The sequence below is a fragment of the Notamacropus eugenii genome, chromosome 5 (genome assembly GCF_028372415.1).
Source record: "Notamacropus eugenii isolate mMacEug1 chromosome 5, mMacEug1.pri_v2, whole genome shotgun sequence".
Lineage (NCBI taxonomy): Eukaryota > Metazoa > Chordata > Mammalia > Diprotodontia > Macropodidae > Notamacropus > Notamacropus eugenii.
The window spans coordinates 103,796,455-103,820,873 of record NC_092876.1 but is presented as its reverse complement, the minus strand read 5'-3'; the positions used below and the strand labels follow the sequence as shown (position 1 = coordinate 103,820,873).

Here is a 24,419-nt window from a genome sequence, read left to right as displayed (position 1 = left end):
GCTTCCTTGCTTTCGCACACATTCTCCAAAGTCAGTTACATTTCTTGAGGCAGGAGAATTGGATATTTAAACTTAACCCATTTACAAGCCAACTGAATTCTGACCCAAGTTCAAAGACAAAGAACCATGACAAGCAGTTATAGGACAAAAATCCATTAATTATTAGTAGGATCAATAAGAAAATTATAAAGAATCAATCTTAATCTTATGGTTCAACTTTTTGTCTTAGAATGAATTTTTTTTCTTCCTGGATCATTCCACTTGTCCCTCCAAGCCCCTAAAGCCTCAGCTTTTGTAGACAATCAAGTTAACTAACTCTAGGCATCAATATGAGTTAATTAATATGAGTTTTTGTACAAAGAGCTAGGATATTGGAGTTTATCAAATATGAAGCTCACTTGCTTCCTCATATTGTGTACCTAATCCATTCTACTGATCAACCTCTCTATTTCTTAACTATTACTAAAACTGTTTTGATGATTACTGGTTTGTAGTAGAGTATGACATCTGGCACTTTTAGGTCCCCTTACTTCTCACTCCAGAAGAATATTTATATTTGGCTTCTGTCACTAAAGAAATTTGATGTCAGTAAAAGCTGTATTAGGATACCTGTCTGTTTCAAGCTTAAGTATTATTTTCAAAGAAAGGCCACATGGATAGTGGCTAGAGAATGGGCCTTGAGGCCAAGAAGACCTAGGATGAATTGCTTCCTATAATACGTATTAGCTATGTGATGCTGGGAAAGTCACTAAACCTCTTACTACTGGAGGGAACCTCTCTAGAACTCTATGTTTGGAGGAGATGCTGATTGGCAGTAGTAGATGGAGTTTCTTAGACCACTGAAATCCCAGGTCTAATATCTATCCCTATTAAATTTCAAAATAAGAAATGATATTTAATTTTTAATACATGTTCCATGAATCCCTCTGAGGGAACTGGTAATGGGGAAATAACATAAAGTGTAGTTTCCTAAACTCTAGGCCTATGACAAAAGGCTAACAAATGTTACATTATTCCAGATAAGTGAAATCAGAATTCAAAACAAAACAAAAAAGCTAAAAACACTGCTTGTCACACTTACTTTTCCCTTATATAATGCTTTTCTAATGTTAATTTTTAAAGTATATTTTTCTTATTTTCCCAAATGGATAACAAGCCCTTGAGTGAAGGGCTGGCGATTTACTTGTCTTTGCATTCCCGAGAGCCCTGATCACAGTGCCTTGACAGTAGGTATTCAACAAAAGTGATCAATACACTTATGCAAGCAGGGGAAGTTCCTCCACATTCAAAACTAAGTTCCTAGAGGCACAATATTAAAATAATAAGAAACTAATTTGTTTTGACAGTAATCCCAATGGGAAGCACAGCAATGGTAGTTATGTTCAATCAGAAGCATCTGGTAAGCTGATCACCCTGCCTCTGTCTTGCATTTGTATGGCCAAAAATGAAAGAAGTAAATACAATGAATGCAATGGATAATTAAAGCCTGATGACTCTGGGTACTGAAAGAGAAGCATTAGCTGCAGTAGAATGTAGAAAACTGATACAATCCATGCACTCAACTTACAGGAAAGTATTTCTGAACAACGCCAAAATTGATAAAACCGATTATAATCCATACCACCAATGTCACAGTTGAAATGATGATGATGAATGGGACAAAATATCCACTAAATCTGTCAGCCAGTTGCTGAATGGGAGCCTATAGAAAAAACAAAAAGACACCAAAACCATTGGAACATATAAACAAAAGGATAAATGATGCTAAAAGCATGGATCAAGAAAGTAATACACAATCATCTTCTTAATCATTTCATGGACGAGTCACACCTAAGAAAACAGAATGGGCTCCTTTGATCTTAAAATAATTTCCAGGGTAAGGATACCATGAAGCCATGTCCAGCAGTTTACCAAATACTCTGGATATCTTCATTACCTTTGACATTTGAGCCTCCTCTACCAGTTTCACAATTTGTGCCAAAGTGGTATCAGGCCCAACATGAGTCGCAGTAACTAGCACCGAGCCATGCGCATTGATGGAACCAGCAATCACTGTGCTCCCTGGTTTCTTAGTGACTGGCATGGCTTCTCCTAGGGAGGGGATAAGGGAGAAATATTATGGGCCATACTTGTCATGATTGAGGTGTCCTGGTAAATTCTATGCAATCTCCCAGAAGTGAAGTTCAATCAACACCAGCTAACCTGTGATGAGGGACTCATCGGCCATGGTGCTCCCTTCTAGAACTTTTCCATCGACTGGGAACTTGCCTCCAGGTACTACCTTGATCACATCATTCCGCTGAACCAGCTCCATAGGCACTTGCTCCTCCCTGCAATAAATATTAATTACTAAAGCAAAAAATTGGGAAAGTAGAAAGCCCAAGAAGGCAGTATAGTGTGGCAAAACTTGTGCTTGCTTTGGAGTCAAGGACCTAGGTTCAAATCCTGTTTTGTTTTGTTTTTGTGACCTCAGATAAGTCTCTTCACTCCTCTGGACCTATAGCTCCTTATATTTAAGATAAAGAAGTTGAACTGGATGATCTCTAAGGTTCTTTCTAGCTCTAAATCCTACAAACTACATTTATTTATATTTTCTCATCATTGGGACCACATTCCATTCAAAGAGAATGGTTTTTTTTTTTTGAATACTTAAAACATTTTTTAAAATTAAGTTAATTTTATTGTAAACAAAGATGTTCCTTTTTTCCCTCCCAATTCCCTTAAGGAAGCATGAAAAACAAAGATGTCCCTTTTCTCCCTACCAATTCCATTCATTTCCCTTATGGAAGCAGGAAAAACAAAGTGCCCTATTATAAACTTTATGGTCAAACAAAACAAATTCCTGAGTTGGCCATGTCTGAAAATGTCTCAATCAGTACTCTGAGCTGATCACCTCTCTGTCAGGAGATGGGTGAAATTAAGGTTGGTCATTGTGTTGGTCCAAGTACCTAAGATTTTCAAAGTTGATTGCTTTTACAATATTTTTATTGTATAAATTGTTCTCCTATTCTTATCTCACTATGAATCAGTTCATACAAGTCTTCCTAGGTTTCTCTGATACTGTCCCCTTCATCACTTCTTACAGCACATAATGTGTTCAGTCATGTTCCAATTGAAGCACATTCCTTAAGTTTCAAATTCTTTACTACCATAAAGAAAAGATGCTTTAAATATTTTTGTGCCCATGGGATCTTTATCCCCTTTCTTTGATCTCCTGGGGTAAAGACATAGGAGCAGTATCGCTAGGTATGCACAATTTAATAGCTTTTTGGGCATAGTTCCAAAAGGCTTTCATAGCTCATAGATCCATCAATAATGCGTTAGTGTACCTGCTTTCCCATACCCCCTCTGGCATTTCCTTTTAAGTCAACTTTGCCAATCTGGTGTGTGTGTGTTAAGAAGTGCTTTAATTTGTATTTCTCTAATTATTAGTGATTTCAAGTATTTTTTATACTGCTATTGATAGTTGATTTCATCATCTATAAAATGCCTTTTTATATCCTTTGATCAATTGGAGAATGGCTCTTATTCTTGTAAATTGGAATCATTTCCCTACATATCTTAAAATTGAGACCTTTATCAGAGAAACTTGTTGCAAAGATTTTTCCCATTCATCTCCTTCTCTTCTAATTTTGGGCTCTGCTCACCTAGAAGTAGGGAGGTCTATCCCAAGCTTCAGGCTTTTTCATGTTGCTGTTTTCAGAGCTAGTTCTGGGGGTCTACAAGCTTTTGGTGTGATCCTGGGAGAAGTATAGTCACTGCTTTCCTGATCTGCACTCTGGTCTTTACAAGAAAGGGCTCCTGGTCCCCACAAGTGCAATCATTCCTCTTCACCTTGGAGTTGAGACCAGGGCCATTACTCCTTTGTGGCTGACCAGAAATGCTCCTCTCTACCCTGGAACTGTGACTAATCAGTGCTAATCAGTGTCAGCAAAGAATCCCCTTTAATCTTACTGACCAGTTGTCTGACTTCCTAAACTACTACTGCCACCATCGCAGTCACCTCCAAGGTCCATGGATGGTGTTGGAGCGCTGTGCTCCGGGCCAGAAAGCACCCTGGTGTGATAGATCTCTCCTGCATGCCTTCTAAATTTTCTTAAGCTGGAAAAATATACCAGTTTTGTTGGCTCTATCACTCCAAAAGTTGATTTGAGGCATTATTTTGAAGTTGTTCAGAGAGGGAGAAGTCAAGATGAGGAAGTAAAAGCACAGAGTTGCTAGAGTTCTCCTCCCAAACCCAGCCAAATACCTGTAAAAAATTACTCTAAATAAATTCTGGAGCTGCAGAACCCACGGAATGATAGAGTGAAGCAAATCTCCAGCCAAGACAGCCTGGAAGGTTGACAGGAAGTATCTATTGTGCCAGGCTGGGAGCAGAGCACAGTCCAGCATGAGCCATGCTGGCACAGATGGGACCTGAGCAGGCCTAGGGGAGACTGGATCACTCGCACTGGTAGCAGTTTCCTGATTTCATGACCCCAAAACACCAAGGACAAATTGGAAGGTCAGAGGAAAAAACCTGTCAGACCTATGTGAGAAAGTACAGTGGTCCGGCCCCAGCCCCAGCCCCAGGGTGGTAGAGGAACCTTCAGCAGTGACAGCAACAGGGGTAGTGGTAGCGGCTGCTGCTATTTCTGCAGCTCAAGGCCCCCAGATTGGGGGGTAATTGAGAAGCTGACAGCACCCCCTCCCCACCCCACCAGAAGCAGAGAACTACCTTGACAAAGAGCTCAACAGTCAAATAAATGGCTGAGGAAATGAGCAAAACTAGAAAAAGAATCAGACTATAAAAGCTTCCTTTGGTGACAAGGAGGACCAAAACATACAAATGGAAGAAGACAGCAAAGTCAAAACTCCTGCATCCAAAGCCTCCAAAAAAAAAAATATGAATGGGTCACAGGTCATGGAAGAGCTCACAAAGGATTCTGAAAATCAAGTAAGAGAAGTAAAGGAAAAATTGAGAAGAGAAATGAGAGTGATGCAAAAAAAATCATGAAAACCGTAGTCAAGTGCTTGCCAAAGGGGACCCAAAAAATGCTGAAGAAAATAAAGCTGTTCAAAGGGGAATGTTGAGAGAGTTCAGATGGGTTGCCACCTCTAATCCACCATCTCCATTCTAACCCATAAAGACTTTTAACAATTCTATGATGCTTAAATTTTTTTTCTATGATAATGGCTCTAATCCATCTTTGAGAGACAGCATAGGATAGTAAATAAAGTGCTGAACTTGGAATTAGTAAGACTTAGGTTAAAATTCTGCCTCTGACATTCTGAGCTTTAACTACTTCATCTGTTACATATGGGCAATAATGCCAACAGCACTTGCCTCTCACAGTTGCCATGAGGGCCAAACAAATGCAGGTATGTAAAGCACTTAGTACTATATAAATGTCGGTTCTTCATGTTTCCAGACTTACTGCATGTTGAGCATGACCCTCTCTATTTTCTCACCCAAGCAAACTATTCACAGTCTCCCAGTGTCATAATGACTCTACCCGTGTTCTATGTCTTTGCACACTCTAAGCCTGGAATGGGCTTCCCCTTCACCTCTGCCTATTCCTTCAAAGGTCTAGCTCAAGTACCGGATCCTTCATGATGCTTTCCTTGATCTCCCTAGCTACAAGTGACGTCTGTTTTTTAATCTCTCCTTCCTCCCTATTAGAATCTCAGATGATCAATTATCAAGGAATTCTGTAGTTTAGATTTCTGATTTGGATAGAAGTTAAAGTAGAAAATCTCTAGGGACTCTTTCAATTCTGCAATTCTATAACTATGATCTAACCAGTTTTTCTTCCAGGTCTGAATCTTAATTTAGAGACAAAAGCCTTTCCTGGGTATACTGATGACTCCAATACTTCTACTATACTGGAGGTAAACAGCTCCTTTTAGCCTTATTTGCACAGTTAAGAGCTAGGAAGAAAAACCTACCTTCCTGATTAATCAAAGGACAAGTGTTAGTGTTTTTTTTCCAACATCCATTCTGCCCTAAGAGTTTCTGCTAACAGCTCACCATTAGAACTCTCTTGCTTTTGTCCAACCCTTCTGGGGAACAATTTGGAATAGGCCCAAAGGGCTTTAAAAATGTGCACACCCTTTGACCCAGAAATACCACTACTAGGTCTGTATCCCAAAGAGATCCAAAAAATGGGAAAAGGACCTATTTGTACAAAAATATTTATAGCAGCTCTTTGTGTGGTGGCAAAGAACTGGAAATTGGAGGGATGCCCATCAACTGGGGAATGGCTAAATAAGTGGTGGTATATGATTGCGATGGAATAGTACTGTACTATAAAGAAATGACAAGCAGGATGGGTTCAGAAAAACATGGCAAGACTTATGTGAACTGAGCAGAACCAGGCAATCATTGTTTATAGTAAGAGCAGTGTTGTAAAATGATCTACAATGAAAGACTAAGCTACTCTGATCAACACAATGATCCAAGACAATTCCAAAGGACTCATGATGAAAAAATGCTATCCACCTCAAGAGAGAACTGATGAAATCTCAATGGGGACTGAAGTAGAATTTTCTTGCTTTTTTTTTTTTTTTTGGTGATACAGTTAATATGGAAATATGTTTTGCATGATTTCACACATATAATTTTTATCATACTGGCTTGTCTCCTCAGTAGGTAGGGGAGGGGTGCAAGAGAGGGAGAGATTTTGTTACAAAATATTTTTTAAAAGAGTGTTAAAAATGATAAAGTAAAAATAGAAGAGGGAACACAGACAGAGGTAGGTCTATTGGCAAATTTTCTCTTCACTTCAAATACCCTTCAACAATAGAAAATATTTAGATTGACTAAATGTGTCTGATATTATTAGCAAACATGTAACCTATTTGGCCTTTCAATTTTCAGAGTTTTTGTAGCTGGATTTGAAAGAATATTGGTGAGCATTAATTTATTTAATAATAGCAGCAACTGAAAAGGATGCGACAATAAATGGTGACATCATAGAGGGAAAAAAACCCCACTATCCTGGTTTCTACTCCTGATTCCTCGCCTTGGAGAAGCCAAAAAGGAGGAAAATTATATTGTACTTACATGCTAAAGTCTTTTGTTATTTAGGACAAAGCATCTTCATTTAGAGGCACTCCTAACTCACTCTAGCCACCTTATCCCTTCTCTGATCAATACTTTAGCTAGTATGAACTGAAATGTGAATTACCTCCATTCCCTTAGTGACCTGCACTTTTATATATTATAGCACATTTTCTGACAGGAAGTGTGGAGTTACTCAAACCTTAGCTTATGCAGAAAAACTGCTTTCTAAATGGTTACCAGTTCTTTAAGAAGAAACCCTTTTTAATCACCATTTTTAAAAAAGATGGTCCTGTTTATAACTGAGATATGAAAGAGCTTTTTTAATCACATTGATTCTGGACAAATGTATACTAGACATTTCTAAGAACCAATGTATAATAGTGACTCAATCAAAACCCTTTTCGTTCTTACCACTTTTAGGATCTAACCAGCTGCCTAACGGCAGCAAAGCGTATAATAAGCATGTGAAGGGATAAAACAGACTTAGCCCTGCACGAGCTCCCAGGAAGAAGCATATGCCCATTTTATGTTGTTTCATATTGCATTCCGAACCTGTTACAATGATTATTCCTAAAGGAGGCAGGGAGAGGGTGGAATCAAACGCCTCAAAGTCTTGTCCCTGTTTTCATTATCTCCCCACATTCTAGCACTTACAATATGTCAGACACTAGAGATATAAAGAGGCTCTGGCAGTTGTGGACAAAAGCAGATACAATTATAGGTAATAGGTATTCATTTACTACATGTTTGCTGAACTCAATTGTGCGTTACAGGCTAAAGCCTATTTCAACAAATATGTATTGAATGCCTGCTCTACATAAAGTTATTTGAACAGATACTACAAAGAAAGAACTTGATCCAGAATAAACAAAAGAGGAGACGAGTGGGCTGGACTGCCTGAGCTCCTTTAATGTCCTCAAACTAGTCAATGGAGTCAAAAAGAAGCAATGTCATATAACAGAGAGAACACCGAATTTGGAGTTAGAAGTCCTGGGTTCCAATCCCACCATTTCCATACTGTCAGGCATGTTTCTTCACTTTTTTGGCATTGTAGGTTTTCTTAACTCTACGATGAGAGCCTCAGACTGGAAGGTCAAAGGTGGATGCTATTGGCTCCAAATCCCATAATTGTTCTACTCACAAACCAATAAAGATCCAAAAAGGATAGAATGAGGAGCCAAAGTTACTAAGATGAAACTGACTAGCAGTAAATGCGAAGCCCATGAAAGTCATATCCCAATGGTTTGTCCTCGTGTAAAAGTGTTCATAGATGTTCTCAAAGGCCCTAACAGCCGAGCACAAGTTCTGGCTACCAAGCTGAAGACTCCAAGTATGGGTCTGGTGACAGAGCATACATACATTTGTTACTGAGAACCAGACTAGATAAGTCTGGAGGAGCTCATCGCCTAATTGGTCACAGAATAATGACTTTTATTCTTAAACATGGCAACCCTCAGAGCTAACCTTCCACTCATACAGGGTTTGCAATCAGGGTACCAGGGGAGGGAGTGCCCATATTTACAAAATTACAGATCCCTGAAGCTTAGAAATAAATATAAGACTGTATTTTGATTTTAAAAAATCATCTGCACAAGCACAGGGTGGAGGAAGGATGGCTAGACAGCAGTAAATATGCCAAAGATCTAGGAAAGCACCCAGTCTAAGACTCAGTTAGTAGGAGAACCAGGACTCAAATATGGGTCTTCTGACTTCATGTCCAGTGCCATTCCCCCAACATCAATGAACATTTTCTAAATGACAGAAATAAACCCCAGCCTGTGAAAAAGAGTCTCTGGTGAAGAATAGTCACCTGAGGATTAGATTGTCATCGCCCAATGTTACAACAGTAGCTTCTGTGGCTTGAAGAGACATAAGTTTCGCAAGGGCTTCAGATGTTTTGCTCTAAAGAGAAGAGATGCCAGAGAAATTTTTAAAAGACATGATCCTATCTATACTGTCACGCACAAACCTGGGGTTAGGAGTAATGGGTTTGTTTTACCTGAAGAAAAGAGCTGTCATTTAATAGTCTTGCTGACAGATTCAAACATTCTTTCTACTTGAATAATATGCTGCTGACTCCTCCCTCATGCCCACAATGTCACTGCATGAGCTTGATGGCTATGCCGTCAGCAAGCAGAAATAATTGAGTACAAAAGCTACAGCAGTGAATCTATATATTAAAAAAATTCTTAATTAATGTTTTGGGTGTGGGTGTATGTGTGTGTGTGTGTGTGTGTGTGTGTGTGTAGTACGTGCAAAATGAACATGTCCCTTTAACATGGGAATTTAGCTTATGTTTAATATTTCAAAATTAAAGTACAAGTTCTCTGAATACAGGTCAAGCAATGTCCGGATTTGCAAACAGCCTATCTTCCTTCTGCTTCTTACCTTTGCCACATGTTCCAACCACCTTCCCAGTGCAATGAACACAAAAAGCATGGGAGGTGTATCAAAGAAGGTGACCGGACTCTTCTCTGCCTTCTCTGCAATGGCTACCACCAAGATCACAAAAGAGTAGACATAAGCAATGCTTGTGGCCAATACAATGAGCACATCCATGTTGGCAGTCTTGTGTTTCAATGACTTGTAGGCCTGGACGTAGAAATACCACCCGCCTAAGAACTATAAAGAGGAAAGGGTAAGACGGTTGATTACTATTGATGAGCAAGCCAACGAAACTTAGCACACAGATCTAGTTCTTCTCCCCAACCCCATCATGCTCCCCACCCCTCCCCACCCCCACCCTGAGGACATGTATCTTTGGCTTTCATGAAATTGCTTGTCTCCATTTTGACAGATGATTTTTTAAAAAGTGAATTCTAAAACTGAAGGCTGAACTATGCACTGAAAAGTTGTAAAAAATGGCCTTTAAAATTCAGGGAGTCTCAGCTGGAATGGTTAAATTCAGATTTAGATTCAACCATTTACTTATATTGCATTACAGAAGGTGAACAATTTAAATATGAACCCTACCCTCACAGAACTTCCAGTGTGGTTGAGAAGACACATATATGGTCAATGACGTGATTAAAAGGAGTTCCCTGATTAAAGACTGGGACAGCAAGGGAGAAGAACAGAGGATTATTCAAAGGTCATATTCATCCCTAAAACTCCAGGATCAGACCAAGAGGTTTAAAAACCCTTAGAAGTAACTGCTTCCCCAAAATGTGTGTATCAAGTGCCCATTTCCCACCCCAAGAAGATACTCTTAGTTTTCTAACATAAAGCCAAATACATAACATTTTAAATTCCTTAAAGAATATGGGTTCTTTAGGAGATTGCCTCTGCCTCATTGTGTAACCTTGTGCATATACTCTTTCCAAGTCATGGGTTTCTCATGTTAAATCTGGTCACAGTCCTTTTTAGCTTTGAAATTCTATAGTGTTCCTTTACCTAATAACTCTAAGTTATTCAGCTCTCACTAAGTGGCTACTGTTCTAATCCAACCCCCTTATTTTGTATCTGGGAAACCTGAGACCTAGAGAGATTAAGTAATTTGTCCAGTGCTAGTAAACGTCAGAGCTGTGGCTCAAGCAAATATCTCCCAGCTCCAAGTCCAGCCCTGTTTCCTCTCCAGGATGAAGAGGAAAGCCTTGTACATGTTCAAATGATGATTGAAACCGTGATCATGTAAGCCAGATAGCAAGTAGGATGCTCCTGCCAAAGCACAGAACACATCACCTCCAGGCCATACAATCATGCATGGAACTACTTCCCAGGAGAGAACATTGGCTCCCAAGTGACTCAAAAAGACAGCTCCTCCTCAGTCCTCCACATCAGTGAGGAAGGCCCATGCTGGTCAGTGACATGACAAATAGCATCCATCATCTCAGCTTGCACACTTGCAGGGCCAAAGCAAGCAATAAAGTGCCCCTCATCTGATTCCAAACATGGGACCTCATTTGGCCTGGGTCCAGAGCACACAAACTCACCCAAGCAAGCAGCAGAGCAAGACAGGCTTTGCTTTTCCTTCTTATACACACCTGGACAAAAGTGCACAGGACAAAGAAGATGAGATTTAAGATGGATAATCCAGGGATAAGGTTGTACTCCAATACCATGGACTCCTGAGGTTCACTGCTAGGTATTAACATGTAAATCATCAAGCACAAGACAGGGATGCCAAACAGCAGACTGCACAGGAAAGACTTCTTCCATCTAGAAAGGAAAGGGCAGCAACCACATCACGTAAGACACAATTCCCATTTGGATCAGTGCCCTGTTCTCCTGCTGGTGGGGTTTGAAACACATCTGTATCACCTGTGTCCAGGGCTCTGGTGGGAAGGAAAAAGGCAATGGCTCTCCCTCCCAGATATCAGCCCACTGAGGTTGTAAGTAGCATTTTAAGTTTTCCATAGAGGTAGAAGGGTCTTCAAGGACCATCGGATCCAGTGCCCTGCCTAAAGGCAGGTAATATATCACTGTACCCATTTTATAGATAAGATAATCGAGGGCTAGAAAGGCAAAGTGTTTGCTCACAAAATAAGTGGTAGAGGAGGGATCGGAACCCAGGTCTCTTGCCTATGAAGGCAGCATTCTTTTCACTATATCATGAAGCCTCCACTCACACCTTAGTCTTGATTCTCATTTAAATAAAGTACCAATTCTTAATCTGCAAAGTATTCTAGGTCTAAAATCTCTGCCAAATCAAGCTCAAAGGTATTACAACTAAGAAACACAAAGCCATATTAATCCAGGACTGTGGAAAGCAATGGATCACCGACAATGCTAACATAGACAAGCATACACCAGGAGAAGCCAAAGAATCTGGATTAAGGACAGCATCATACTTATCCGAGAACCTTGAGTTATTTCAGAACTGTTCTACCTACTGTCTGATTTCCATCTTGTGATCCAAATGATGAGCACCGGGGTTTCTCTGAGCCAAGGAAGCATGAAAGCCAATTCCCTTGTTTTTAAAAAAAAGAAAAAGTGGAGAATACTTGGTAAATGAATGAACACACTGGAAGAAGTCTTTCATAAACAATGCGATGAGTTTATGAGACACTTTCACTTTTTTGCTCCATTAGTAGTGGCTTGTAAGTTGTCATATCTCCTCACACATAAAAATGTACACATTTCATCTCCCTCCTACACACACACACACACACACACACACACACACACACACACATCCATCCTAGGTCCAGCCTGCGTGATGTTTTATAGAATGTCTCCCATCCATAAGGAGAGTGGTGTTTCCTTTTCATGAATACAAAGACAGTATATGCAGAAAAGCCCTCTCCGTAGCACTCCAATATTCAGAGGGATTCAGAGACAGAAGGCCTCAGCTCCTAGACTGTGGAGGGACTTGGGACTTGTCCAAAGTCACAGAGATAACGTAACCCTCCTCCTTCTATTCTGATAACACAGAACACAATCACATAGGTTTACGATGCATTTTCCTCACAACACTGTGAGATAGTGAAAACATCGTAATCCCTGTTTTTCCAATCATAAAACTGAGGGTCAGAAGGGTGTAAAACTTGCTCAAGTCACACATCTAGGAAGAGTTGGAGCAGAATTTTTCAAAGTGTCTTCCAGGGAACCCTGTGAGTCTCTGAAATCCTTCCATAAGGTCCTCAAAGTCAAAACTTTCTTATAATAAAACATTTTAATTTTTAATATAGTAAATATAGACACAATTTACATTTGAAGAAGCTCTCAATAATTTTTAAGAGTGTAAAGGGGTCCCGAGATCAAAAAGTTTGAGAAATGCTGTTTAGAAGGTGAGAACCCAGATCTCCTGATGTTAAGTACAGGGGTCTTTCCACTAAATCGCATGATGATTTACAAGGTCCCTCAATAGTTAGGATTTCATCTGTGGCTCATCAGTAATTACCTCTCAATCTTCCACATATACACACATGTACACCCTTCTTTCCTACTCCCAAACACCACAGTGATTTTTAATTCTCTCTTTACAACGTCCATGGGGAAAAGCTGTTAGGAAATAAGACAGCTGACCCTATGAGGAGAGACACCCTGGAACTTTCATCGCAGGTCTTGAACAATAAAAATCAAATATAGTTGGAGAAGGTGGTATAAAAGAGATGAGGACATCTGAGAATCTTGGGTAACAGGGCCATGTATGACTAATTCCAGCACTGTGGTACTAAGAAAAAGCCACGTAAGCTGCAAAAAAGGAGGCCCAGGGCACGGAGTGGGTGACATTTCTCAGAAAACTGAAAAGGATGCAGCCATAGTCTTTGACAGGGGGTGAGACCAAATGAAGGAGGTAAGTAACAGAGATTATAAAATACAATGAGAGGCCTTAAAAACTGTGCTCAATCACTGCCTTCTAAAGATTCTTCTCAGCCTTGCAAATTTGACTTGGGACCCTTCACATCACTCTTTTATTCCAAATTATTGGTATCCTTCAAGATTTACTGAATACTAACAGTATGTCAGGGCCATTCAGCATGGGGTGCTTGTTTGGTTTTTAAACAGTGAAAAAGTCAAGAATGCATATTGCAAATCTTGCATGAAGGTGCTGCATATTTCATGAGAGATTTTTAAGAAGTTCATGGTTACCACTAAGCTGCAACTTTATCTCTAAAGGTTGCATTGCAAGTTAATCCTGTTTGGTTTCCTTGCTGACTTTTGAAAAACCATGCAATTCATCACTAATGGTCTCTGATACAGATCACAGTGGAGACTTGGTCAAAAGGGATGGACACTGATTGTAGCTCATTAAGGACATCATCTCCATCTTGGCATCTTCTCTAATACAGTTCAGTGTACAGAGCAAACACTGAAATATACATCTGATGAATAAATCAAAGAGTTAAAATACTAAGAAAGCAGGAACCACTACAGTTCATGGGCCAGATATCTCAGATCCACAGATGTTTCAAATGTTCTTCCAAAGTAAACACAAAAATGTAAATGTGTTTTATTCCAATCTACCTTCTCACTATTTCAGATTACCTAAGATCGATCTCTATAACGTACCTCGATAATTTTTATTATGTCCCGAGGACCCACGATTTCAGGATCAAACTTGATGTGTGCCTTGCTAGTAGCAAGAGCCACAGAAGCATAGAGAATGCCACTGGTTTTGGTCAACCTGGATTCAATGTTGTAAACACATGAAGCACAGGTCATTCCTGTGACCTACAAAGCAGAGGGATAAAACAGATATTTTCAGAGAACTTGTGGGATCTATAGGGCTCGCCAACCTGTACATCATTAGGCACTCATCTATCACAAGTTAGTTGCCACCACATTCCCTCCTATCAACTCCTACGTGGCCAGTAATCTATCCAGGACATTATAACATCACTAGGCCACAGATCTTGAGGCAGAAGACATATGGGAGGTCATCTAGTCCAATCCCTTCATTTTACAGATGAGGAAACTGAGGTCCAGAGCTGGCAAGTCACTCTTTCAAGGTCACAATGATAGTAAGCACCAGAAACAGGATTGGAATTCACGTCCTCTGACTATGGAGTCAACAGCCTTTCCCCATGACACCCCCATTCAGTCAAATCTCCATATTAGCCCCACCCACCACCACCCCCAAGTGTCTTCAAGTACAGAAATAAAAAGTAGCTCTTCTTCCTCCAAAAGGCTATGAATCCTTTGTCTAGACAATATAACTGATCGATGAATGGGGAGGTAGGAGCTTCACTTAAACTCAAACTCCCAGCTCTGGGAGTTACTTGCTGCATGGTTTGTAAGAAGCATCTCTTCTCTTCATCTCTGTTTTCTCACTGGCACCATGGGTATAATAATGCCTGGTCTTCATCTACCTCAATGTGATTTCATGAGGAGACATAGTCTTTACAAAACAACATGAGCTCCTTAAAACTTAGGCTCTATGCCTGCTAAAGAAGAGAAGGGGCATCGTTAAGGTCTCCTTCAGTCCCATAACTGCAGGAAAGGAGGAAATCACTGCTGTAGAATGAATACAATGAATCAGACAAAGAGCATTAATAGTCAGCATTCTCCTTCAGTAAGAGCTTAATAATTATGTACAATAGCTCACATTTATATGGGGCCTGATAGCTACAAAGAGCCAACACATATATCTTCCATAAGATCACACCTGTACAAAAACCCTGTGAATCTTATTTAAAGGGATCACATTGGGCAAAGGAGATAAGTACCAGATAACACAGAATCATAGAATTTGAGAGTTGAAAGGCACCTCAGTAGCCATCTGGTCCAATACATATTGAAATTATTAATATAACATGAGATAATACAACATAATATAAAGGGACAGCTACTTGGTACCTAGATAGAGCACCAGACCTGAAGCAAGAAAAATCTGAGTTCAAATCTGACCTCAGACACTTACTAGCTGTGTGACCCTGAGTAAGTCACTTAACCCAGTTTGCCTCAGTTTCCTCATCTGTTAAATGAGCTAGAGAAGGAAATAACAAACTACTCCAGTAGCTCTGCCAAAAAACCCCAAATGGGGACACAGAGTCAGACACCACTGAAAATGACTAAACAAAAAATTATAGAATTATGTATTTATGTGTGTGTGTATATGTACATATATAGAGATATACACATACACAGATTTATATATGCAGATTATACACATACTTCTCATACACTGATTTAATCCAGAAGTACCTTCTCTGGGGAGTACCAAGTTCTGACTGTCTCACATACACACATATGTGCACGCGCACACGTACGCACATGCATGCACGCACACACACATTTGATAAAGTATGATCCAAAAATATGGACTATGCAACAATGATCTCTTTGAAAGGAAAAATGTGTGCATCTATGTGTAGGTACATACATGTATATCTGTGTGTATGCGTGTAGTTAAACATTTAAAAACAATGCCAAGGATAGCCCAGACTCAGGTTAATACAAGCCAGATTAGTGAGGGAAGTGTGACCTATATTTGTCCCAGTGCAGTATTTTCATTTATAGATAAGGAACCTGAGTGCCACAGATGTTAATGATCTGTTCAAGGTCACACTGATGGAGAAGGGATTCAAACCCAAGCCTTCTAAGTTCACACTGCCTCTTCTCAATGCTGAGACTCACAAGAAAATCCTGTGTACGTTATAGTGACCAGTTGTGAAAATAATACACAGCAATGATCATAAAGGCAAATTAACTAAAAAATACTATATTAAGGCAATATAATCCTCATAATGTTAAAAAAAAAAGTTCTTAAATAAAATTAGTCACTTATTTTTAGATTTTGGGGCACAGCAAACTGATTGGTTTAGTATTTGTCTCATTTGCAGAATGTGGTAGTAAGGGAAAGGGAAAATTCTTTTGTGATCCATCACGAGGTTGACAGCAGCAATCGAGTGATTGCTAAGCCCTAAGTACAGAAAGGAAGAGCTCCATTGTGTAACGAACGCCCAAATCCTTCCTTCATAAAGAATGCCACTTACCAGAAATTCAAAGAGCCACTTGTGTCCTTAAAACTTGTCTTTAAATATTTGCTTATTGCTAATGGCAGGGATCAAATGTAGCAAGCAAACGAAACTCTTTTAACTCGCCCATGCAGCATTGCTCAATCTCTTTCTTTCAGGTCAGCTGCTTGACACAACAATCCCCTTGCAGATGGGCAGCACCGGGAGCAGATCGGGGCCAGACTTGGAGTCAGGGGCCCTAGCTTTTAATCCTCCTGTCTAATATTTGCTAGCTAGGTACACATGTGTATTCCTGTAACCATTCAGAGCCTGTTTCTTACGTGTCAAAGGAATATTATAATAACAGCTAGCATTTATATAGTGTTTTAAGGTTTGAAAAGAGCTTTGTAAATATTATCTCATTAGATCCTCACACCAACCCTGGGAGGTAGGTGCTGTTCTAATCCCCATTTTATAGAAGAGGAAACTGAGGCAGGCAGAGGTTAAGTGACTTGCCCAGAATCCCATAGTTAGTGAGTATCAAAGGCTGGATTTGAACTTACTCCTTACTCCAAATCTAGGGCCCTAACCACTGGGTCACCCCTATAAATAATATTTGTACTACCTACCTCACAGGGTTGTCGTTAAGGAAAATACTTTGCCAATTTAAAATGCCATACAGGGATTCCCAGAAGTGTAGTAGGCGAGTAAGCTTCAATAACTTAAAACTGTATCAAGACTTCTGGGACACCCTATATAAATGTTTCCATGTCATCCTCTTCCCTCATAGACAGGGTGACTGGTTACAGTAATTACGAAAGCTCTACTCAGTCTACCCAATCCCATGGTACAGCTTCTCATTTTTCTCTGAGCAACAGTTACAGTGACTGCTTATCTCTGGTTTGGTACGTATGACCCTTGTCCCATCCAGACAAGGACACAGAGAGATGAGTTTACATATCCTGATTCCTCTCCCAGCCAGTGGGTTTCACAATATCTCAGACATTCAGAGCCTCCTCAACCCTCTTCATGGCCAATCAGAGGCATGTAGTTATTGAAACATCTCAGTATTCTGAGCACCACTTCTAATGTTAGTTCACCTCAGGATACCAACAGCTCCCTAAGCTTGCACCTCGCCAAGGTTCTTGAACTTCTCTCCTCCCTAAAAGCCTCCTTTTACTCCTCAAATCATTCCAATGATTTAATCCCAAAGTAGCTACTTCTAGGAGTGACAAGTCATGAACTATCCATGCATTGCACCACAGGGAAAATAACTTATCACAGGTAACTTAGAAAAAAGTTTATGCTGGGTATCCTGAACCAGAAATATGTCAATCAATGGCCCAAAGAACAAAGCCCACCAATAAATAGAGGACAAACTATCAAAATATTTAAGTTCTCTTTCATATCTGGGTCTAGTTGTCACATTCTCAGGAAACTGAGATAAGAGAGGGAAAGTGACTTAACTATGGTGTTCTAGTTAGTGGCAGAGTCCAATCTAGAATCTAGTTGCTTTCTTTTAAACACTTCTCCTGCTCTTTTAGTTTTCCACCCCAATACTCACAATCAGTTCAATACTGCCATCTGATGCAGTGTAATCTTCCAGTACTGTAGCTTCAAAGCCCAAATTCTGGACGAGTTGGGCTATTTCAAGGGGCTGGATGATTTGTGGATTATACTTGACCTCTGCTTTTCCAGCCATCAGAGCGACCAGAACTGACAGTATACCTGAAACCGTAAGAACAACATTAGTGGCTTGTTCTAAGCAAGGTTCCTTGGAACAGCATGTAGAATACACTGAAAAGTGAAAAAAATCTCCCTCAGGCCATGACAGGCCATACCAGTGGGATATGGCTATATACACCACACACTCCCAAGGAGGAAATATACCTTGTATCTATCAGCCACCGTTTTACAAAAGGGAGGGAACTACTTTCTCAGATACTTCTAAATAAGAAAGAATTCCCCCCCAAAACAGTAACCTCAAATGTTTTCAGTCCACAGCCTGCTTCTGAGAGATTAACAAAGTCACGAATCATCCAGCCCACCTGCTTCCACTGCAAAACACCTTGTCCAAATTAGGAGAAGGGATAATTTATGGCTTTTAATGAAGTGTCAACAAAGAATATCAAGAGAAGATTCACAGAGGATACAAAAGTATGGTCTTGTTATAAATTAATTTAGCCTGTGGACAATATATAAAGAGGCCCTTCTCAGACCCCATTTTTAAGGACCATTGTTCTAGGATACCAGGAAAACAGATTATTGTGAACAGAGGATTGGAATGAGGTTCTTCTGTTTTAAGAAATGGGGAACCCACAAGAACAAAAGGACCTAAGAGAAGATGGAGTTGTAGGAAGCCATACAATAAATAAGGCTTGAAAGGTAAAAAGCTACAATACTAATAATACCAGGAGGACCGAGCAGAAAAAAAAGACAGCAAGGAAGAAAAATAACTCTGTGTTGGGAGACACCCTTTTTCCATGCCTAATTTATATATACAAAGCTATCTTTTATATCTCAAGTGAAAGAAATACCAAAGATCAGAAAACAGGCAAGGAACTAATTGTCCAAGAAGATTAGGCAGACTTTTATACTAATCAGAGAAAAACCTCCTACCAAGTTATTAGACAAGTAGCAATGGTGGCCCTAAAGGGAGACAATGTATGCCCTACTTCAATGATCTCTTAAGCTGTTCCAATACAGAACATACAATGAATTTCATGGATTCTACACTGGAGATAATTTAAGGTTTACATCTCTCACCTTCTTCCTTCAGTAGATTTCTTTCTATATTGGATACACAGGATGCACAGGTCATGCCCGTTATGCATAAAAAGCATTTCTCTGAGGTCACTGCCTTAGGGGAAAGTGGATATCCTGAGGGAAAAGGCTTTGGAGAGTGGCCCAAGATGCTGGTTTTGTGATATCCCTTAACAGCAACGTCTTCCTCTTGAAGAGAAACTGAGTCCTTAAGCTCTGTTTGGGCATTAGAATCCACAGCATAACAGTTTCCAACACGCTTTCTGGAACTGGTGTCTTTTTTAAAAAAAAAAAGAAAAAAAAGGAAAAAGACATGGTTCAAATTAGAGGTGACTGCTAGACCCTAAGTCCCCCCAGCACAGAATGAAAGACCCCACTCTGTAATACCAGTTGCTTCCTTCATAAAGAATGCCACTTATGAGAAATTCAAAGAGCCACCTATGTCCTTAAAACCTCATCTTCAAATATTTGCTTCATGTTAATGGCAGTGGTCAGACAAAGCAGGCAAAGAAGAGACTCTTTTAACTCTGCCATACAGCATTGCTCCATCTCTTTCAGGTTGGCTGCTTGACACAACAGTCCCCATACAGATGAGCAGCATGTGGGAGCAGACTGGGGCCGGACTAGAAGTCAGAAGTCCTGGTTTTTAATCCTCCCCTCTAGGATTTTCCAGCTCCTGCCTGTTATTTAGCACTGCTAGAGAAAAAAATCAGCAAAGTTCATGGTGGCTTCGTGGTACAGAGCCTTGATGTTGCTGGGGAACCTTCCAATTCTACCCATCTCAACTACCTTGTCTCATTCTCTACAGAATCAATTTCCAACATTTTCTTCTCTTATCTCACCACCAGCCCTATACACTGGCTAATGACTTGGCCTCCTCCTGCAATGGGGCCATATTTCAAAATCTGCTGACCTACCCTGGTAGAGGGAGTCGCCTCACCTGGAAGGCCCCTGTACAGGTCGAGTCTTTAGGTCCATCATACTCTTTGAGCTTTCAATGCACTAAAATAGCCAGATATCTTTCAGATGAACTATGATCTAGCCACAACTATCCCACCCTGAATCTGGGAACTTTTTTTTAAAACTAAGTATAAGATTTTGAGTTTATCCCAATTAAACTTTTCTTTTGTTTCTTCTTTTTTTTTTAAACTCAGCTCACTGTTCTGGCCTGTCAATATCTCTTTGGATTCAAAATCTGCCATCCAACCCATTGTCCATCCCAGCCATCATTGTGTCAGCTTCCAAATAACAACCAACTACACAAGTGGAATTGATGAAGGACTTTAAATCCCATAATAAACAGTGATGTGTTAACTTCATGCTACATTTCTTTCCTATTAAAATGGAATTAACTGTTCTCTTTTATTTTCTTATTGATTCTTCTTCTTAAAAAGATCTCCTTCCTGAAACTAGGTGAAGTACAGAATGCAACCATGGTGATGTACACGTTCTATGCAGGTAACTGAGTGTACGTACAGGTCAGAACATGATTACAATCCCCACTCCTCTTCTAAGTCTTCCTCCTCCTCTAGCTAGCTAGCTAGCATTCATATAGCAGTCTAAGGTGTGCCTAAGGTGTGCCGAAGCGTTTTACAAATATTCACTCCTTGTATCCTCACAACTACCCTGAGAGGTGGGTGCTACTCTCCTCATTTTACAGAGGAGGAAGCTGAAACAGAAAAAAGTTAAAGTGATTTGTTCAGGGTCACACAGCTAGAAAGTGTCTGAGGACTCATTTGAACTGATATTCAACACACTATCAAACTGTACCACCCAGCTGCCTGGATGTAGTCCTAAAAGAAAAAAAGCTGGCAACAAAAGCGGGATCCTATCTATGAAGCTATAACAAACTAGAAAAGCGACTAAAAAATTTCAGTTAGTCCAGTTTGCTATATGTGATCCTAACATCACCTGGACAGTTAAAAAGAGTGCTTTGAAAAAGTCTTAACTTCACACTTTATGAAGATGAAGCCAGACATATATTTTTTAGGGTTTTAGCTGGCTCACTTCTAGTATAGCCACACATCTTCTATCTCAGGCTGGTATTTTTGTAAAGGTCTTTAATACCTGTCACTTCCTTTAACATATACAATGTGAAATATGCAAACCCAAAGGACCCTTTTGGAAGTAATCACCCTCACATTTTATAGCACTCTGCCTGACTTAGTGTGGTGCACTTTCTTCACAGCTTCATGAGGGCCATAATGAGAGCACTGTCAGCTCCAGTTTATAGGGGACAAAAATTTGTTCACAGAGAATGGAAGGGACTTGTCTCAAGGTTGGCAAGTGACAGAGCTAGGGCTGAAACTCAGGCCTTCCAACTCCCTGTCCAGAGGTCTTTCCATTATGTCTGGCAGTATCTCCAAACAAATATTACCCATAAGCATCTGCCACAATTTAAACACAAATAAGATAAAGAGGCACAGGAAGATTAATTATGTACCAATCAAAATTATATTTAACACCTCCTTTTAACCCCAGGCAGTGAGGAAGCATCTGCCGTTTCTTCTATTTTTCTGCTGGAGCAAGGAGGGAACACAAGTGACCTGCAACTCCTGGAAATTCATGAAAAAATGTGGTCTAATTTTGCAGGTGGTCCACAAAGGGACATCTTTTCCTCTACATGCTCACCATAAAGCATCGCTAGAGGAATGACATTAGCTGAGGAGGCAGCATATGCTATAAGGTAAAGAAAACTGGAATTCCAACCACAAGATGTCTGTTTGAATCCTGAGTCTGGGTTAGTGAGTTATACGATTTTGCAAAAGTAACTTAAGCAGGTTCAAGTTTCCTTATGTGGAAAATTTGTATCTGCACTGCTTATCTTCTAAGGTTTGGTTGTGGGATCAAACGAGATAATCTGCATAGCATGCTTGGTAAGCATAAAGTGTCATATAAATGTAAACTATTTTTAATTTTGGAAGTGTGGGAGGGACAGAAAGTAATTAAGTCAGACTTTATTTTTATCACTGCTTAGAAATGGGCAATTTTGCAGGAGTTCAGAATCAGGGCCTTTTTACAAGAGACAGCATTAGAAAAAAGATGACTAATTTGTCCATTTGACTGATAGAGTTCTTTACTCTTTGCATTTAGAAGTCCTGGCTATGGCATTCAACTTTCCACCAAGTCATCAGTCATCAAAATGTCCATCTACAAAATATCCATCTATCAATCATTTGGGAAAAATGAAATGGAATGATCTCTAGGAAACTGACCTAAGAATAAGACCGTGGACTAAAGAATTAATAGTGTCATAGACTCAAAGCTAGAAGCGACCCTTGGAGTCCAATTCTACTCCAGTTCTCTAATTTTATAGATGAAGAACTGAGACCCAAAGCAGTTAAGTGGTTTGCCCAGGATAATTAAGGTAGTAAAGGATTGACCTGAGATGCAAACCCAGGTCCCTCTGACTCCAAATTCAGCATCCTTTCCACTGCAATATGCATGACTATCTAAGCATGGCTATCATGGAGGCTTAAAATAAAAAGCTGGAAAATCCATTTCCTCTATCCTGATTTTACTTTCTTCCTACGAAAATATGAATGAAACTTTATTCTGAGATAAAAAATGACATCGTTTTAAGAAATACTCTACAAGCCTCTGTGGCAAAGACAGTTTGTTTGGAGTGAATTTGTAGTCAAAAGCAACCAAACAAGACATAACTGCCTTAAGAAAAAATAACAAGATGTCAAAGGTCTTATTGTGCTCATGTTTGGTATCCACTGCCATCATATCCAGATGAGAATTGTACCAGCTATTGGAAATGATAAGAATTCTTTCAGTCTTTCAGTGTAAAAAAAGACTGCTTTATTGTTATTCCATAAGAAAATGGGCCACCTGTCAAACAAGCTGGATACTATATTATAATATAAAGAGAGAAAAAGAGAAGGAAACAACCAGATAGCAAATACATACCAGTTATGATAGATGCCTCAAATCCCATGTCTTCAATGGCAGCTTTGAGCTCTTGAGGGCTCACTACTGAGGCATTATAATGGATAGTTCCAATCCCTTCAGCCAAAGAGACTGACACCTTTCTTATGCCTGCCCTTTGGGATAGTAGGCTCTCGATGGACTGTACACAGGAAGCACAGGTCATTCCCTCAATGCCCATCTGAGCAGTACTCCACACTCCCTGAGCATGGCTTCCTTGGGATTGTGTAAATAGAGGAAGTCTTAAAGACAAGCTGTCTGATGAATTCTCCAATGCACTGCCTTCTACTCCATTAGGGAGAGTGACTTTAAAATTTCCAGGTGGGAGAGCCTCAATGGCTTGCTTCAAGAATAGTGGGGTGATAGAGGTCGGATCAAATCGAACATCTGCACTTTTGTTTTCCAGAGATACTTTGATGCTTTGCACACCTGGTAGTTCAGCTATATTTCCTTCAATGTTCAAGACACAGGATTTGCAGTGCATTCCTTCCACTCCTAACTGGAGAGTAGCAGCTGGGCTTGACTGGTTCCCCCGTACTCCAGTATTACTACAGGAGAGTTGAGCTGACACTGAGTTATTATTTTGTAACTGTCCAATATCAATCATTCCCAGGCTTAATGGTGCCATTTTGCTCTTAATGGTGGCTTCAAATCCCATGTCATTGATATGGTCCCTGAGGTCTCCAGGTTGAATGAGGTAAGGCTGATAAGTGATGACAGCTTCTTGATTGCTAAGAGAGACTTTGATTTTCAGAACTCCTTGAAGTTTTCCAACCTTCCCTTCTATAGTACTGACACATGACTGGCAAGTCATGCCCTCCACACGAAGCTTGGTCACTACTTCATCAGCAGATGAGGGTTTTGTAGGCCATGATGCAGTCTTTCCTTCTGCTATGTTAGCCTCAAAGCCCATATCACCAATTTCATAGCAAATCTGTTGTAGGTTTATGGTCAATGGTATGTACTTCACAGTGGCATTACTCTGTTCAAGGGAAACTTTTATGCTCACAATACCTTTTAAGTTAGAAATCCTGCTCTCTATAGACTTCACACATGATTGACATGTCATGCCCAAAATGTTGATCATACTAGTGCTTGCTGAAGATGATGATGTAGGTAGACTACCCAAGCTGCCTTCGTATCCTATGTTGTCAAAAGCAAATTCCTGCTTTATTGATAATTCTTGAGCACAAGCAGCAGAGGCAACTTTAGATAACATCTAAAGGAAGAAAAGACATCTTTAGAATTCAAAATCAGCAATATTATTTACTCCTAGAGGCATTCCAGGTTCTCTGGCACATAAGGATGAAAGATAGTATCATGTGATATCCACAAAA

At 39.9% G+C, this 24,419-nt stretch overlaps 1 protein-coding gene across 3 annotated transcripts in view; it reads right to left on the bottom strand.

Moving 5' to 3' along the window:
* Positions 1–24,419, bottom strand: part of ATP7B (ATPase copper transporting beta) — a 121,226-nt gene that overhangs the window by 32,591 nt on the left and 64,216 nt on the right. For all 3 annotated transcript variants that reach the window (XM_072610461.1, XM_072610463.1, XM_072610462.1), the window contains 11 exons: positions 23,065–24,301; positions 19,153–19,425; positions 17,951–18,114; positions 14,000–14,161; positions 11,878–11,954; positions 11,029–11,203; positions 9,434–9,667; positions 8,856–8,947; positions 2,203–2,330; positions 1,937–2,091; positions 1,568–1,702 (listed from right to left, as the gene is read on the bottom strand). In XM_072610461.1, the coding sequence (XP_072466562.1) occupies positions 1,568–1,702; positions 1,937–2,091; positions 2,203–2,330; positions 8,856–8,947; positions 9,434–9,667; positions 11,029–11,203; positions 11,878–11,954; positions 14,000–14,161; positions 17,951–18,114; positions 19,153–19,425; positions 23,065–24,301 (2,832 nt within the window). The remainder of the gene's footprint in view (positions 1–1,567; positions 1,703–1,936; positions 2,092–2,202; positions 2,331–8,855; positions 8,948–9,433; positions 9,668–11,028; positions 11,204–11,877; positions 11,955–13,999; positions 14,162–17,950; positions 18,115–19,152; positions 19,426–23,064; positions 24,302–24,419) is intronic.